The sequence below is a fragment of the Carettochelys insculpta genome, chromosome 7 (genome assembly GCF_033958435.1).
Source record: "Carettochelys insculpta isolate YL-2023 chromosome 7, ASM3395843v1, whole genome shotgun sequence".
Taxonomy (NCBI): Eukaryota; Metazoa; Chordata; order Testudines; family Carettochelyidae; genus Carettochelys; species Carettochelys insculpta.
This window is the reverse complement of record NC_134143.1, coordinates 41,791,264-41,808,848: the sequence shown is the minus strand read 5'-3', so window position 1 is coordinate 41,808,848 and position 17,585 is coordinate 41,791,264. Positions and strand designations below refer to the sequence as shown.

General features: G+C 40.1%; 1 protein-coding gene across 2 annotated transcripts in view; it reads right to left on the bottom strand.

Moving 5' to 3' along the window:
- Positions 1 to 17,585, bottom strand: part of LOC142016147 (protein FRA10AC1) — a 59,152-nt gene that overhangs the window by 3,698 nt on the left and 37,869 nt on the right. For both annotated transcript variants that reach the window (XM_075000382.1, XM_075000383.1), the window contains 4 exons: positions 12,021 to 12,134; positions 9,476 to 9,518; positions 2,438 to 2,562; positions 1,916 to 1,954 (listed from right to left, as the gene is read on the bottom strand). In XM_075000382.1, coding sequence (XP_074856483.1) covers positions 1,916 to 1,954; positions 2,438 to 2,562; positions 9,476 to 9,518; positions 12,021 to 12,134 — 321 coding nt within the window. The remainder of the gene's footprint in view (positions 1 to 1,915; positions 1,955 to 2,437; positions 2,563 to 9,475; positions 9,519 to 12,020; positions 12,135 to 17,585) is intronic.

The following is a 17,585-nucleotide window of genomic DNA, read 5'->3' as shown; positions in this document are numbered from 1 at the left end:
ACAAAAACTTAGAAGCATATTGGCAAATTCATCAAGGATCTTCCACCTTATGTGTTCTAATCTCATCAGCAGAGACCAATGTAAGCATCTAAAATTGCACTAATACAGTGTTTTGGATCATGATAATCAAAATAATTAACTATTCAACTTCTATTTAAGGGCTGATTCATATAATCAAATTATAAAATGTAATAATACAGAGAAACTAACAGATTGCCTTAAGCGTCTTAAACACTTAACACTTTACATCTTGAACCTCAAAATCTGTACTGCTTGGTAAGAGCACAATGTAATTTTTTACAATTATTTTATTGTAGCGGGAGGGCAGGTTATGGATTTCTAGCCCTCAACCAGGAATAAGACCCTTTCTGATAAATACTCCCGATGGCTTCTTTCTGGCAGCACCAGGAGGCAGCCCAAAATCTTCCACTGTGGAGAGAGGGAACCACTCCAGGATACTCTGTGCCTGGTGGAAAGCAAAGGGTCTGGAAGGCACCTCAAACTCTTCTATTTAAGGAGGTCAGGTAAACAGGAACTATCAAGTCTCTTTCAGACACACTGCAACAAAAAAATAGCAGGCCCAGAGGCAGGAGCCCCATAATAAAACAGGCCCTGGGGAGTGGAATAAGTGAGAAGCAGGGAGCACCACTGCCAGAGCAGGTATTAAGACTCTCATCTCTCCTTACTGTAGCAGGTGGGTCCATAAAGTGCTGCAGGTGGGGACTAGAGTTTGGTTTAGAGCACAGTGGGCAAGGTGCTTCCCTTATACTGCTCTCTATTAATTTATTCTGAAGTTACAGATAAATTGTTTTTTAAATTCTGAGTGGAACTGTAGTACTTAAAATACTATTTATCAGCAGAGTAGTATCATACTTATTTACTATCCTATAGTGTATCTGTACAGACACACATACCTCATGTATCGCGCCCCTCCCCATGTCCTTATGGTGATTAGCATAATAATATTTGTTTTTATCCTTATCTTTCTTGCACTAATTTAACTATTTTTCCTAGTATTACTTTCTAATCCCACAATTTTTCTTCCTTCCTTAAAGGCAAGCACTCTTCATCTATCCTTCCTCTGAATTTAATCAGAGGCTCTCAACCTTTTCACACTACTGAATCCCTTTTGAGAATCTGATTTGTCTTGTGTATCCGAAAGTTTCACCTCACTTAAAATCTACTTGCTTACATCTGTATACAACTAAACAGACAGATAAAAATAAATATATAATGTGTGGCTCTAATTCAGTGCCCTACCCCTCTCCCAGGGCTGGGCATCCCCAGTCTCCTACTCTAACCCAATCCCTCTCCCCTCCAGAGCCAGGCACCCTCAGCCCCCTGCTCTAACCCTATGCCTTGGTCTCACTGGAGCTGCTGCAGCCATAGCCAAGTGCTTCTCCCTCCAGGGGCTGAGACGTGTGTAGAGCGGTGGTGAACAGTCCAGGAGCACAGCTCCAAGCGGGAGCCGCATTTCACTGAGCAAAGGGCCACATGCAGCTTGAAAGCAGCGGGTTGGACACCCTGGCATATAGTATATAAAGCAGCATATCCTATATACCATCAATATATGAAATTTCAGCTTGTATTGACTTCACTAGCGCTTTTTCTTTACCCTGTTGTGAAACCAGGCAAATACCTCAATGCATTGACATACCTATGGAAGACCCTTCTGTACCCCAAAAGGTACACATGCCCCAAACTGAGAACCACTGATTAAAAATCAATTATTTTTTGTTTGCTGCATATAAATTATGATGGCTTCTCTTCCTAAAACTCCATAAACAAAACTTCAAATCATTGTAACACAAGTCCCAAACTGCTGACAGATAGAACTGAAAACAAGGACAAATCGATTAGAAATGCCATACAAATTTTAGTTAAAAAAAATTAGGAAGTCATTTGAATAATTTACCATCATCAAAATCACCTGAAACTTCTGAGGAAACTTGATCTGAAAAGAAACAGCCATTTGAAGACCATTAGTTTCCTGTGATTTTATACACTATTTTAGCATGCTTTACAAGGGTATACTTACCACATAATAAACAATCTAAATACACACACTTTCAAAATAGGCAAAACAGAACGTCATTAGTTTAAGGTAAAATATGTTGTATCTCCGTATCTGTGACGTCAAAATGGTTATCAAAGTTACCAAAGGCTTCCAACTCCAAACAGAGCCAAACATTTTACCACTCTTTTTGGTATACTGCTTCCTTCTTTTGGACATGTCTTCCTCCAAATAATGAATTACTCTAGAGGTTCTGCCTTTCTATGAATCATGAGAAATCCACAGCTTTTTCTTTCCCGTGACAATCTATTTAGTGAGCCACTGAAGTCCAGAAACCAAAATGTATATCTCTTTGAAATGGTTAAAAACTCAAAATTCATATTTAATATTTCAAAATACAGACAATTTAAAACCTTGTTTTACCTTTCTGTTTATTTCTCTTAGACCTGTGTTTCTCTGGATGAGATAATCTCAACTTTGTACTTTGGGGCTCTTCAGAGTTGTCTTCAGTTCTCTCTTTTTTCTTCTTTGGTTTGACTTCTCTCCTCCTTTATAATAAAAAATGCCAAAGTTCTGCAAAGGTACTCCTCCAGCAACAAAAAATGATCAGAAATCAAGTCCAGTCAAGAGATAATATACTAGTTCCAACATTTGTTTAATTACAGATTAAACATTTAAATGAATGTCTAATGCAAAAAATCTTACTGTTGCCTTAAGGCTGTATCTCTGAACACAAAAAGGCAAGAAATGTTAAAATGAAGATTATGTATTTATAATGCAATTCTTTGCAACAGCTGTGTATATTCACACTTATAAGTAATGCACCAACCAGTGCAGCCTAATGATAGAACCTTTTCCAACAAATGAGTCCCCTCTCAGCCCTTTCCTCTCCATCTTCAAACCCTGCCTGTGTCTACAATAGGGAAAGTAAGTTGATTACACACACACAATTCTAGCTACCTGTCCATCCTCATTGAAGAAGAGTTTCTCCTGTCGACCTCCCTTACTCCTTGAGTCTCGTGAGGAGTACAGGGGTCAATGCCAGCCCTGATAGGTCAATTTTGCATGTCCCTTCCAGATGTGCAAAATCAAACCACGGAAGATTGACCTTGAGTGGGTAGATCTTCTGGGGTAGTATATACATAGCATTACGGAAATAGCATTGAGCCCTCTACTACCTCAGTTCTTTCTACCAGAATTAAGAGAAACCAAAACAGAAAAGGAATGTGGACGGGATATGAGAATGTACAAAGTCGTCTCAAGCATTCCAGTTACAGGTAATCTTCATTTCTTCTTTGGGTAATTTGGCATACTCCCATTTAAGGGTAGTCTGCAAGCAATGCTGAAAGGGCACAGAGTCCTAATTAAACAACGACGGAAGCACTGTTACACCTAATCTAGCATCTGCTCTTGAAGGCAAATACAAAGCCTAATGTTTACTAATCAGTTGGACTGACTTCCAGCTAGAATCCTTGACAAGCAAACAATGCTGTCACTGCCCCAACAGAATAAAATCTCATAACAATAGGCGCACAGACTGCTTCTAATGTGACACATTCAAAGATACATTATGTAAACAGTTTGGAAAATAACAAATACATTATATGATTCTTAGTATACAAAACAAAAAAAAACTAAAAGACATTCAAAATCTTTAGTTGATTTAAATTATATGCTTAAACCATTCTAGCATCTATAGTATACTATGTAGATTCCACTTTATGAGAATACAGCATTGAAAAAAATACTAACACATTAATTATCTGATTTATCTGAAACCACGGTAAAAATCTCAGATGAGACATAAGAATCACTTTGTCTTTACAAAAACCTTGATATCAGGGCATGTAATTTACTGGTTCTTCCGAATGATGTTATAGCAAAAATAAACACACATTAAGAGATTAAAAAAAGAAAGAAATCTTTGCCAAGGGAAATAGGCAGCTTCACAAGCACTGATCAAACCAAATGAAGATCCTATGATGACGTCAGATAACTCAAAAGATAGATAATGCCATTATACCATGCATAATGCCATAATACCATACATAAATGATGATCTATCCTCAAACCAAAATATAAACTGAGAGAGTCACCAATGAATTCTTAAAAAAGAATTAAATAACCGCTCAGATTTTAAATATATCAAATACTTGAATATACGCAGAATACAAGCTACAGGAGATTGCATTCTCCGGTACCACAGGTAAGTTGTAAAAGGTAATAAGAATCTGCCTAGTGATCTTGGAGGAGTTTTAGGAGGAAAAGGAGGAAAACTACACCTAGAAAAAGACTGACAATGTTCATCCCCACTTTCTGGTGAAGGAGATTTAAATCTTGCAACTAAAAGTCTTCTTCTTTCTTCCCCCTGACGATTTCTCTCTGAGATCTGAAGAACATTTACGGTGCGTCTACACTAGTAACTAACTTTGAAGTTAACTGCAAAGTTAGGCACTACTTCAAAGTAGCCAGCAGAGAATCTACACACATAGACTCAGAATCACAGAATCATAGGGCTGGAAGGGACCTCAGGAGGTCATCAATTCCAGCCCCCTACTTTAAGCAAGAACAACCCCCACTAAGTCATTCCAGCCAGGACCCTGTCAAGCTGGGGCTTAAAAACCTTGAGGGATGGAGAATCCATCACCTCTCTAGGCAACGCATTCCAATGCTTCATCACCCTCATGGTGAAATGTTTTTTCCTAATATCTAACTTACACCTCTCCCTCTTCAACTTCAGACCATTACTCCTTGTTGTGCCATCCAACACCACTGATAACAGTTTCTCACCCTCCTCTTTAGAGCTTTCCTTCAGTAAGTTGAAGGCTGCTATGAAATCACCCCTAAGTCTTCTCTTCTGTAAACTAAACAAGCCCAAATCCTTCAGCCTGTCCTCACAGGTCTTGTGCTCCAGCCCCTCAATCATTTTTGTTGCCCTTCACTGAACCTGCTCCAGCAAATTCACATCCTTTTTATACTGGGGGGCCCAAAACTGGACACAATATTCAAGATGCGGCCTCACCAGTGCTGAACAGAGGGGAATAACTACTTCTCTAGGTCTGCTCGAAATGCTCCTCCTAATGCACCCCAGTATGCCGTTAGCTTTCTTGGCTACAAGGTTACACTGTTTACTCATATCCAGCCTTTCATCCACCATAACTCCTAGGTCCCTTTCCATCATACTGCTGCTGAGCCAGTTGGTCCCCAGCCTACAACAGTGCTTGGGATTCTTCCACCCCAGGTGCAGGACTCTACACTTCTCCTTGTTGAACCGTGTCAGATTTCTTTTGGCCCAGTCCTCCAATTTATCCAGGTCCCTCTGGACTCTCTCTCTACCCTCCAACATATCTACCTCTATCCCTAGTTTTGTGTCATCCACAAACTTGCTGAGAGTGCAATCCAGTCCCTCATCCAGGTCATTAATAAAGATGTTGAATAACACCGGCCCCAGAACCAAGCCTTGCGGCACTCTGCTTGAAACCAACCACCATCCAGCTATTGATCCATTGACCATTACCCACTGGGCCCGACCATCAAGCCAGCTTTCTATCCATCTTATAGTCCAGGGATCCAATCCATATTTCCTTAACTTATGGACAAGAATGTTGTGGGAGACCGTATCAAAAGCTTTGCTGAAGTCAAGGTATATCACATCCACTGACTTCCCCAGGGCCACAGAGCTTGTTACCTTGTCATAGAAGCTAAAAAACTGCTTTTATGAACTTCCCAAATTATGTTTCTATTTTGAACTCACAACCCTGGGTTTACAAGTGGCTCAAACCACTAAGCTATCCCTCCCCACTCCCCACATTTTCCCTTACTTCGAAGTCCTTACTCCATTCCTGGGAAAGCAGTAGGCTGTGTGTAAGACACTCATTTTCAAAGTTGCTTACTTTTAAGTTATTTTTGTAGTGTAGAAACAGCCTTAGATGACTCATAATGAACATCTGTCACCACATCAGTCTTCTTCAGATCTGGTATTGGCACCATAGTACGTACAAACAATGGCTCTGGTCTGACAGGTGTAGGTATTACTAGATCCAGAGAAAGGTTCAACTCCATAGCCCTGGGACATGAAGCCAAATCCTGAATTGACTTAGATCTCAGAACTGGTATAATAAAAGATGGGCCTGAATGGATGGCTATGATAAGTCTGAACGTTGGGATTTGGCACTGTTGTCAATGGATGTGATTTCCTGCCCCCACACCCCAGAACCTATGGATTTAAAACTAATGACTAAATCATAAAGTCCTTAGCTGCCAAATGAAGAGATGGTACCTTCAACACCACAGTAGCTTTAAGAGCAGGGTCTGTTTCTGATCCCCCCCTCCGCACTCCCCAGTAAAAACACAGACACTAGGATCTTTTAGGCCCCTCAGTCAGAGATGAAACAGGCTGATTAGTCTTCAGATCAAACAAGCTCCCAGAACCCAACTGTTTAGCAAGACCTTTCTTAAGTAGCACCCTTCTCTTCTTACTTGGTTTGAGCTAAATAGACTACTCAGAAGCAGAGTGACTTTCTCTGAAGCAGATAAGGCAGAAATGGGCAATAATTTTTGATGACACACCACTACGAGATTTTGATAAGTGGTCAAGGGCCACACTTTTCTACGGAGAAGTGGCCAGGTCTGCGACAGATGTTGGGTGGGGAACGGAGCTCAGGATAGGGCACTGGGGTGCAGGAGAGGATGAGGAGTCTGAAGAATTTTAGTGAAGGAGGAGGTTATGACTTGGGGTAGGAGATGGGAGGTGCAGGACAGAATTCTGTCCTGAAAGAGGCAAGTAGGAGGGGGTTCAGTGTCTGGGAGGGAGTTGTGACCTGGGGAAGAAGGGGTGCAGAGGATTGGGGTAGAGGGTCTGGGAGGGGGCACAACAGGTGCAGAAGAGGATTTTGGCCTGGGGAGGAGTATAGGAGGGGGTCTAAGGTCTGGGAGGGAGTTGCAAACTGGGGCAGAGGGGAAAGGTCGGTGCAGAGGGTTTGGGTGGTGACCTGGGGCAGGTAGTTGAGGAGTGAGAGGGGGTGGCCAGGAAGCACTTACCAAGGCAGTTCCTGGCCAACAGCCCAGCAGTACCCTGAGGCAGGATCCCTGTCTGCCACAGCCCAAGGCTGTTCAAAACAGCTAGAGGTTCCCTTCATATGCCTCTGTGTGTCATATGCCTCTGGGGGAGAAAGGAGATACTTCACACATGGGCACTGCCCCTAGCTCAGTCACCACAGTTCCCAGTGGCTGGTTTACTGTGCACAAGGTCCCCTGTCCCACCAAGGAGTGTGCAGAACCAAGAGGAAGCTGTCAGCTATTCTGAGCAGCCTCAGCTGCAGCAGGTAGGGAGCCTGCCTCAGTATCCCAATGAGATGGGCAGTGGGCCAGATCTTGCCTGCTCTGGAGTTAAGGCAACTAACATCTAATGCCCAATGTCAGGTAGAAGACTGAGCAGGAAGAGCAGCTCACAAATCCCAGCTTTTTCTTCTTCTTTGGCTCTACCATATCAGAGAACCAAACTTAAGAATTAAACTAGCTATAACTACAAACACCCTAAATAAACTAACACTAGGGACTACCAAGAACAGCTAAGGAGCTTAATACAAGAGAAAGGAATAATTAGGGATAGGAAGGGTGCACATATGCTCTAACAGTTACTGCTTACAGAAAATTCCACCATTAGGCTGCACTGGTAAGTGAGAATATGCAGAACCACTTGAAAAAGCACCTGAAGTTACAAAAGCAACATTAATTCAGCCTCGTTGTTTTACATTGAATAATCTAAATCAGTAATCAAATATAATGCAAGCAATATGGCCATGTTAACACTTCTAATGAAAGTTTAACTTTGTATATACAGATTTCTGTGTTAATAAGACAAAAAGGCAGTCCAGCAGCACTTTAAAGACTAACAAAATGTATTAGGTGGTGAGCTTTCACGGGACAGACCCCCTTCTTCAGACCATAGCCATACCAGAACAGACTCAATTAAGGCACAGAGAACCATTTCTGGTAGCACTTTAAAGACTAATTTCTGGTTCTCTGTGCCTTAAATATTGACTCTGTTCTGGTATGGCTATGATCTGAAGAAGTAGGTCTGTCCAACAAAAGCTCACCACCTAATAAATTATTTTGTTAGTCTTTAAAGTGCTGCCGGACTGCTTTTTTGTTTTGACAGAATACAGACCAACACGGCTATCTCTCTGTTGCAAACTTAATAGTGCACTAACAGAGTTTGGCAATTTCCATTTTTAAAAATAGAAATTGACAGAAAAACTGTGACATTGAGCATAACTGATTTCTGTGCATGTTTCTGTACAGTTCTGTACATTTAAAATAAAAAAGTGAGAAATTATAATCTCAAAACAATGAAACAGCTGTGGACTTGAGTGATCTGCAACTGATTTCCAGCTCTGCCAAAGGCTTCAGATGTGTGACCATCCATGGGCAAGTTACTTAATCTCTCTGGGTTTCAGTTTCTCATTTCTAGAGCAGAAATAATTAACACTTCCCCATCTCAAAAAGAGGTGTCTCTGTGAGATTTTCCAGATCCTAAAGCGACTGGGATGATATAAACACACAAACACACAAAACTACAGAGCAGTCAAAAAATGTAAAAGCTAGATGATCTGCTGGTCCTCTCTGGTCTTAAAGCCTGCAAACACCAAAAACAAGAAAACCGCAAAAACGTAGCTGAGGCTATAGTTGTGAATAGAGGACAGACAGTTATAAAACTGAAAATGTAATTGGATTTTGTAATATGCATGACTATAAGTGAATTTTTCACCACACAGACTGTGTCTACACATACAAAAAACTTTGAAATGGCCAGGCTAATGGCCAAATGGAAGAATGCTAATGAGGTGCTGAAATGAATATTCAGCACCTCATTAGCACTCTGTCGGCTGCGTTTCACTCGCCTGTGGATCATCTACACAGGGGTCCTTTCCAAAAGGACCCTGCCAACATCGAAATCCCCTTATTCCCATAACCACAATGTTATTTAAGTTTTTCCCCAAATATTGCCTAGTGCATTTCCTCACTGAGAAGTAAACATGTGAGTATGACATTTTGAAGTTCAGCTATTTGAGCTGTGCACAAGCAGACATGATATTTTTTTAAATAGGAAAAACATAAAAAAAATACCTGCTTACCTAACTCAAAAAAATCACTAGGCAGATTTTCAACAAGCTTTCCAAAAATTAATTTTTGGGCTAAAATCTAGCACAGAAAGTTAAACCTAAAAGGCAAATCTGAGATCAGCATTTGTAAATGAAAAATGTTACAATTTGAGTTACAACTGTCATTAGCACAAAAATATATAACTGGCAATGCCAGAGTACCTATCCTATTAAAATGATGAGGAAGTCAGCATAAGCAAAAGTTACAGAAATTTTTGCATCATTTTTAGCTAGCTTTCTTTTGTGTTTAACTGAAAGTTTTATTATTTAATCGGAATTTCTCAAAAGGCTCTATTACCTGTGATGAAAATTTAATTTGCGTGAACATTCTGGGCACAGTCCTAGGAAAAAAAAGACAATTTGAAAATGAAAATGTCATATACCATAGCAATATTCTTTAATTATCAACATTGTTATCCCTATCTTTATAGACTTCTTTCAATTGCACTAATTTTTACTACAAAAAGAAAAATGCTATAGTTATAGCCAGGGTTCACGAAAAGGAACATTAACTTGTGATAAAACTGCCAGTATGATTCCGAAGTGTTGAATCACCTTGAAGGAAGATGGGAGATTCAGCATTTGCTACTGCTCCCAAAAAATAAGTACCACTTACTGTTTTGCAGGATTGTGCTATAGTATGTTTTGGATGTGCTTTTGTTGGCAGGATCAAACCACATTATGACACAGTAAAGAAATACAAATACTGCTAAGGTATGGGAATTATTGTTAATGCAGTTAAAGATTTATTGGGAAAAATAATAAAATCATAGAAAAGCGGAGCTAAAAAAGACTTTGAGAAATCATCATATACAGAGTCACGTGCATTGGCACAACCAAGTGATTCTACACCAGCCCTCAGAAGTATTTGTCCAACTTCTTAAAAACCTCCAATGATGTGGGAGCCACAATCTCCCTTGGAAGCCTATTACAGGTCTTAACTATCCTAGTTTCACAGTTTTTCCTAATATCTAACCTAAATTTTCCTTGCTGCAGGTAAGCCCATTGTTTCTTGTCCTACCTTCAGGGTATGGAAAGCAAATGATCACAGTCCTTTTTATAAGGGCTCTTAAAATATCTGGAGACAAAAGAATCCTCTCTTCAGGATTCTTTTCTCAGGACTCAACATGCCCAGTCTTTTTAACCTGTCTTCATCGGCCACAGTTTCTAAATTTGCTCTCCCCTGCACCTTTCTGATTTGTCCACACCTTTCCTACAGTGTGGTACCCAGAACTGGCTTCAGTACTCTATCTGAGGCCTCACCAGCGCTGAATAGAGCAGCACAAATACCTCTCATGACCTAAATACAATATTCCTGTTAGTAGACCCCAAAACATCCTATTTTTTTTTACAGCTGCATTGCACTGTTAACTCAATTTACTGTCCACTATAACTCCCAGATCCTCTTCAGCTGTACTGCTACATAGACAGTTATTTATAGCTCTGCATTTGATTTTTCCTTCCCACATGTTTTACTTTCAACTTTTTGTCATTGCATTTCATCTGGTAGATTTCAGACCAATTCTCCGATTTGCCAGGGTAGTTTTCAATTCTAATCTTACCCTTCCAAGTGCATGCAAGCCTTCTCATCTTTCTATCATGTGAACATTTTATAAATAATACTCACCACTCTATTATCCCAGTAATTAATGAAAATATTGATGAGTACTAACACTGCAGAACCCCACAAGATAGGCCCTCCCAGTTGATGGTGAAGCACTGATAAGTATTTCTAAGTATATTCTTTCAGACAGTTATGCATCCATTTTATGGTAGTTACATCTAGATCACATTTGCCCAGCTTGCTTATGAGAATATTACATGGGACCACGTCAAACAACTTAGTAAAATCACTATATACCACATTTAGGCTACGTCTACACTAGCAATTTTTTTTCTAAAAAAGCTGGGGCACTGTTGAAAATCCCAGACAGCAAAAATGCAGACTTTTGATAGTAAATCAGAAGAACGCGACACTTTCTCTAGGGGGCCTCTTTTGATCCAAGATGAGGAAGAGTGCATTTTTTTGAAAGATTCTTCCCAAAAAATGCATGTAAGCACCCTGGAAGCCCCTCTCCTGACAGAGCAGTCCTCCATGGTGCCTGATTTTCTGATCCCCAGAGCTTCCTGGCCCATTCTTTTGAAAGAGCGGCTGGAGTGTGCCCACTCTCTATCAAAGGAGCGCATTAATTTTTTTGATCTGCTGTTTTGTGTGTGATCGCGATCTTTGTAAAGAAATTTTTTTAGAAGAGAGCTTCTGAAAGAACTTCTTTCAAAGAACCACTGTAGTGTAGCCTAGTCTCACTGTTTCCCCTAACCTCCTCTAGCTCAGTAACGTTTTCAAAGAAGGAAATTAATTATGCCAGAATTAAAATTAGGAAATGTCTGTATCAATAATCAAATTAAGTAAACTGAATGCTTGTAAAAGGTGTCTGATGACCCTACAGACTATTTAACCACAGAACTTGTTCAGCATGGGCTATGATGAAACTTCAAGTGTGCCACACAGTCCTTCTATTTAAAAAATAAATTAAGAAGCTCTTTTGCAACATCACCAGAACAATATGTGGTCTAAGAACTAGACTGCAAAACATATTCAGGCAACATAGAAATTACAGGTTGTATTGATGGAAAGAGTTATTTCCCTAAAGCACAGCCATTATTACATTTCTAACTAGTTCATCCAAGAGCATCATGTACAATAACTTATTTCCCCCTTGCCTGATGTCCAAAACATGACTACCATTTGTAGGTTTTTCACTAAAGGATTAAATAGCAAGATACATGCCTTCATTTGCATGTACATAAACTTGAAGGGCAGCTACAAGAAGGGGTTAACTTACTCAGTTTCACAAGTGCATTCCTCTTTTCACCATATTCGATGTACCCAAAATTCACCTCCCAGCTCTTCAGTCCTTCTTTCTCATCACAATGTTTATTTCCACAGGAAAACTGACCTGTGATGAGATCACAAGATTAGACATAGTTAAATCATTGGTCATTTGTCCTTGAGGGTGTATATATACACAAACTTCCTTTTTATTATTATTCAGTATTAAAAAGCTAGAAGGAAATGTCTAGATGTAATGTACTGGCAGCAAACAACACTTGTAAGGACACAGCAACAATATTTGTTTAATATTGCACAACATTTGCAAAGAAAAAACACTAAGAAATTAGGTCAGTTGATGTCAGCTCTAAACGCTTTGGTATTTTTGTGGGGGGGGGAGTAAGTTAAAACTGTCAATATCAAATTTTGATAAAGCTACCAGCTAACGATCAAATGAATGTCATCAGTTTACCTACATCCTAAACAAGTATTTAGTTTGTGCAAATGACAGATGAGAGGGTGCCTTTCAAACGTGTCCACTTTTAACACCATCAAATGACAAGTATGAATTATGTGCAGAAATAAAATGTCTATATCTTTATTAATCTGCATGCTTCCTTCCCTGTTCTATTGGGAAGCAATCTGCTTTCTGAGATATTCTAGACAATCTTCTTTTCTCTGTAGTTTCCAAAAAGAATTTTGGCCCAACGTAATGAGTTAAAATATGAAACAACTTTCTGGTTTGTTATATTAAATCCTAATGTTAAAATTATTTAAAGAGTGTACTTATATCCAATTTTGTTGATACCCCTTTGTTTCTACAGACTGTACTTAATACAGACATCCTCCTCCTCAGGCACTGGACAACATACATCCAGTTGGTAGAGGACACATTCATATGCCGAGCTGGTGACAAGTATCTGTATTAATAGGCTCACCTCCAGTACTGTTTTCGAAAGATTAACCTCAGAATGTTCTGCTAAGCTGCTAACTGATGGATTGACAGTGTCCTCAGATACTTCAGTTCTGCACTATAAAACCACTTGGAATGCTAATGCTTGAAACAAAGAAACCAGAACTCCCAATTAAATAATGCTTCAAAATTCACTACACCAAGAGAAAAAAGGTGTTTTTTCCTTTTGGTCCTAAAGAAGGAACAATCAGTAAGCAGCGATTTATACCATGTATGATAGAAAACAGCTAGATTATTTTTTTTAGAAGTTAGCTACAACTACCAAGAAACACAACCCACCACTCATCAGTTTTATTACCAGCTAGCCTCTGTTTTAAAGGTGATGTCTGGAAATATGCAGTCAGCAAACACAAATGGTAAGTTCATGAAAACTATATTAAACAGAATATTCTCTCTTCATTGTTCAGTTAGTGAAGATCCTCTTATTTATTACACACTATCGAAATCCTGTACTGAACACAGAATTATCCATTTTCCTGTGACCATTTTTGTGTGCTTATGGCCGTGTCTACACTAGCCCCAAACTTCGAAATGGCCACGCAAATGGCCATTTCGAAGTTTACTAATGAAGCGCTGAAATGCATATTCAGCGCTTCATTAGCATGCGGGCGGCCGCGGCACTTCGAAATTGACGCGCCTCGCCGCCGCACGGCTCGTCCCGACAGGGCTCCTTTTCAAAAGGACCCCGCCTACTTCAAAGTCCCCATGAATAAGGGGGAAGTTCCCATGAATAATGGGACTTCGAAGTAGGCGGGGTCCTTTTGAAAAGGAGCCCCGTCGGGACGAGCCGTGCGGCGGCGAGGCGCGTCAATTTCGAAGTGCCGCGGCCGCCCGCATGCTAATGAAGCGCTGAATATGCATTTCAGCGCTTCATTAGTAAACTTCGAAATGGCCATTTGCGTGGCCATTTCGAAGTTTGGGGCTAGTGTAGACGTAGCCTATTACTATGATATCTGACAGCTTCACAAACACTAATGAAATTCTCTGTGAGATGAAAGTATTATTATACCCATTCACCATTATATTATCTCATGTCTATAAATTTTAATTGTGATTTAAGTAGAGTGTCTCTAGCAATTTAGTATTTTAATCTTGCATATAATTGAACGAGCTTAAAGAGTTCAGTAATATGGCTTTATGCAGCTTAGGGTACAAGAAAAAGATCTTTTAAGAAATAGTTATGCTAAGGTTTTCTCACAGAATACTTGGTAACCAACAATGTGTGGGGTCTGGGGAGAGTCCCATGGGTCACATGCCCTGCTCCCCCGGACTCCCAGATTTCTACCAGGGTTCAGACCAGAACTTTTAAGTTGCTCTTCACCACCCCCAAGAACAGTTATACATTGCCTCTGCTCACAGCCATCTAGTGAGGGCAACTGCCATCATTACCTCTGCCTTCTCAGGAGCTGCTGGCCCTTGTCTTTGCAGAGCTTACCCCTCCCCACTTCTTCTCACCTGAAGCTGGACCATACAGTAATGCTGGCCACTGACACAGGCTGCTGCTGGCAATTGACCCAGCCCAGTAACCTCCTGCTCCCTAGCAGTACAAGCAGGAAGTGAAAGTGAATTGGGTGAAGGAGGGGAAATGGAGGTGCCTCCTGCCCAGGTAGGCCAGCCTCCTGCATATACCCTGGCTGCCAAAGGTAAGGAAGGGATGGAGGAGCACTGCCTAAGGAGAGAAGGGCATTCACATATATACCCCCAGGTTAACAGAAATCTGGGAGATCTCAGTGCAGCATGGTTAGCCATAGAGACCGGCTCACAGGGCCACAGAGCAGCAATTAGCTTGTCCTGATCCAGCAACATCACTCCACGAGTCTCAAAGCACTTTACAATCCACAGTGTACCCCCAGGAGTGAGACAGGATTACCCCATTACAGAAGAGGAGGCCTTGCAATTAACTTCATGGGGCTGTGTGGTGATGTGTGTGCACTTATAATCCTAAGAATTGAGTCTAGCTGCTTTGTCCAAGCTCACAGATTCCATCAAGGAGCCAGGAACATAGCCTGGAGGGCTTGGATCCTGGGGCCAAAGGTCAGGTGGCACTGAGAGCCCCTGGCCAAATGTGGGACTGGCCAGGAGCTGGCTTAGAGCTGGGTGGTTCTAGGACGCTACTCTGCATTGCGCTAAAGAAGGTGCAGTCAGTGACAATGAGGCTGTGCTGCAGCCCACAAGGCCATATGAGGAGTAGTCAATAGGCTGTCCGCAGACCAAATCCAGATCACTAGATACTTTTGAATAGACCATGAAATATTTCAGTTTACTTATTATCATTACTGTCAGTTTTTTTAATTATTTTCTCTGGAAAATGGACCTTGACTATACCTTTGATGAAGAAATTTAGACCCTGAAAGCAGCAACAACAATCGACTAACCCTGCTTTATATCATGACTTGATGAGTTCAGTAACTCAGCCAGTGGTTATGGGTGGATAAGTTCTGTTGCCTGTGATATGCAGGTCAGATGAAATGATCAAGAATCTCTTCTGTCCTTAAAATCTATGAATCTATATGGGTATCAGAAAAATAACATGCACACTTGACCCAGTGATCACACTGTATGGGTGTTGGTACACTAATGCAGTATGTGTACTTCATGCTATTGCTAAGGATAAGGAATGAAACGTAAATTCTGAATGGTCTATGCAGCACTTCTCCAGTTTATCTGGAGTGCTCACTAGTTATACCAGAGAGAAGAGGTGGGAACGGTAGTATCTTTTATTGGACCAACTTTTGATGTTGAGAAAGACAAGCTTTACTGATCCCCAGACCTGAAGAAGAGCTCTGCGCAAGGTGCCAAGGCCAGATCTACACTACATACCTAAAATACCAACTACATTTCTCAGGGATGTGAAAAATCCACACTACTGAGCAAAGCAGTTATACCAAACACCCCATGTAGACAGCGCTGTGCCAGTGGGAAAGCTTCTCTCACCAATGCAGCTACTGCCTCTTGGGGAGATGGATAAACTAAGTGGATGGCAGAAGTTCTTCTGTTTGAGTTGCAGCATCTTCATATACAATGCTACAGCGGTGCAGCTGTGTCACTCTAGCGCTACAAGTAAAGACAAGACCTGAGACTGTCACAGCTATACACAAGATCTAACTAGAGAGTTAAGCATAGGAATAGTCAATAGACAGGTTGTGGGCCAAATCCAGACTATCAGATGTTTCTGAATAGAGTCTAAAATCTTTGCAATTATCATCATTATTGTTACTGTTTTTCTTTTTTCTATTTTCTCCTGAGTCTGGACCTTGCTGATACTTTGACCAAGAAATTTGGACCTTGACAAAAAATAATAAACTAAACCGCCCGTACATTGTTTCTGCTGCCAAAGTTCACATCAGAACCTTTAAATTATGCACTAACAACAGCTACCTCTGTTCATTTTGCTGGTGAAACCTCAGGTCACATGTAGAAGAAGTTAGGTAGCGGACCATGAATCCAACTGATCACTGAACCCAGTGATAACTCTAAACTAAAAGCAATCACACGTGTATCTGTTTTCATCATTTCACACTGTCTCATCACACATTCTGGGCTTCAAGAGTGATGTTTGGAGTTAGTGTGTTTGCAAGTTACGAAACTCTTGCACTTGTAAAGAAAACAACATATGTAGGGCCATAAACTAAATTTGGTACATTTAGCTTTCAAAGTTTACAATTCATTTTGTTTCTACAGCATAATTATTACACAAAATAACTAAGATATAGTTACATGTACTTACACTGTTGACAATTGGGACATAAAACCATTGCTCTCGCTTACAAATGCTTGTTGACACTGTAAGCTTTTAATTTGGAGGAGACACTTCCATTACAGTTCAGTGCAGCTCTAGGTTTGCCTGTTTACAGCTGACCTACACAAACCAATTTGTATTTGAAACGCGGTTGTTGGCATAAAGCAGTCATTGAAAAGTGTTATTTTCTACTATGTTAGTCAAAAATTCTCTTAAATTACAAAAGATTAATACAGTTTTAAAGTATGAACTCTGCACTTGTATGTGATCACAGTTAAAAGATGTGAATATTTACTTTATACAGTCTTATCACTGAAACTGGGTGCATACATATTACAATTAGTGATCACTATGTACACATATGATTAAAGCCCTGCACAGGAAGAAAATTGGGATCTGCATCTGCAAAAATGACCCACAAATTTGAAGGTTCTAAATAAAAGATTTGTATTTGCATCTGCAAAACTGAGACACAGCTATCCGCATTCACATCCACGGATGTTGACACCCATTGATATAAAGCTGACATCCACAGATTTGCAGGGCTCTACATATGATTCAGTTCTAGGGCACATTTTGATTACCAAACATGATTTCCCTTCATAATATCCCATGGAAAAGATAGAATTAAAAATAAAAAAAATTAAAAAAGAATTCTGGATTTAAAGGAAGAAATTTAAAATTTATTTTATTTATATATAACAGTCCCTACAACACTGTATATTATTGAATTATTGTGCCCCTTAGTGGTGAAGTGTTTTACTGCTCAATGCTGCTTAAATTATGGGTGTCTCTATGGAATAAGCATTAATTCTTTAATTAACATGTAAGAAAGAATGGTTTTAAATAAATTTTGAATTTTCCAC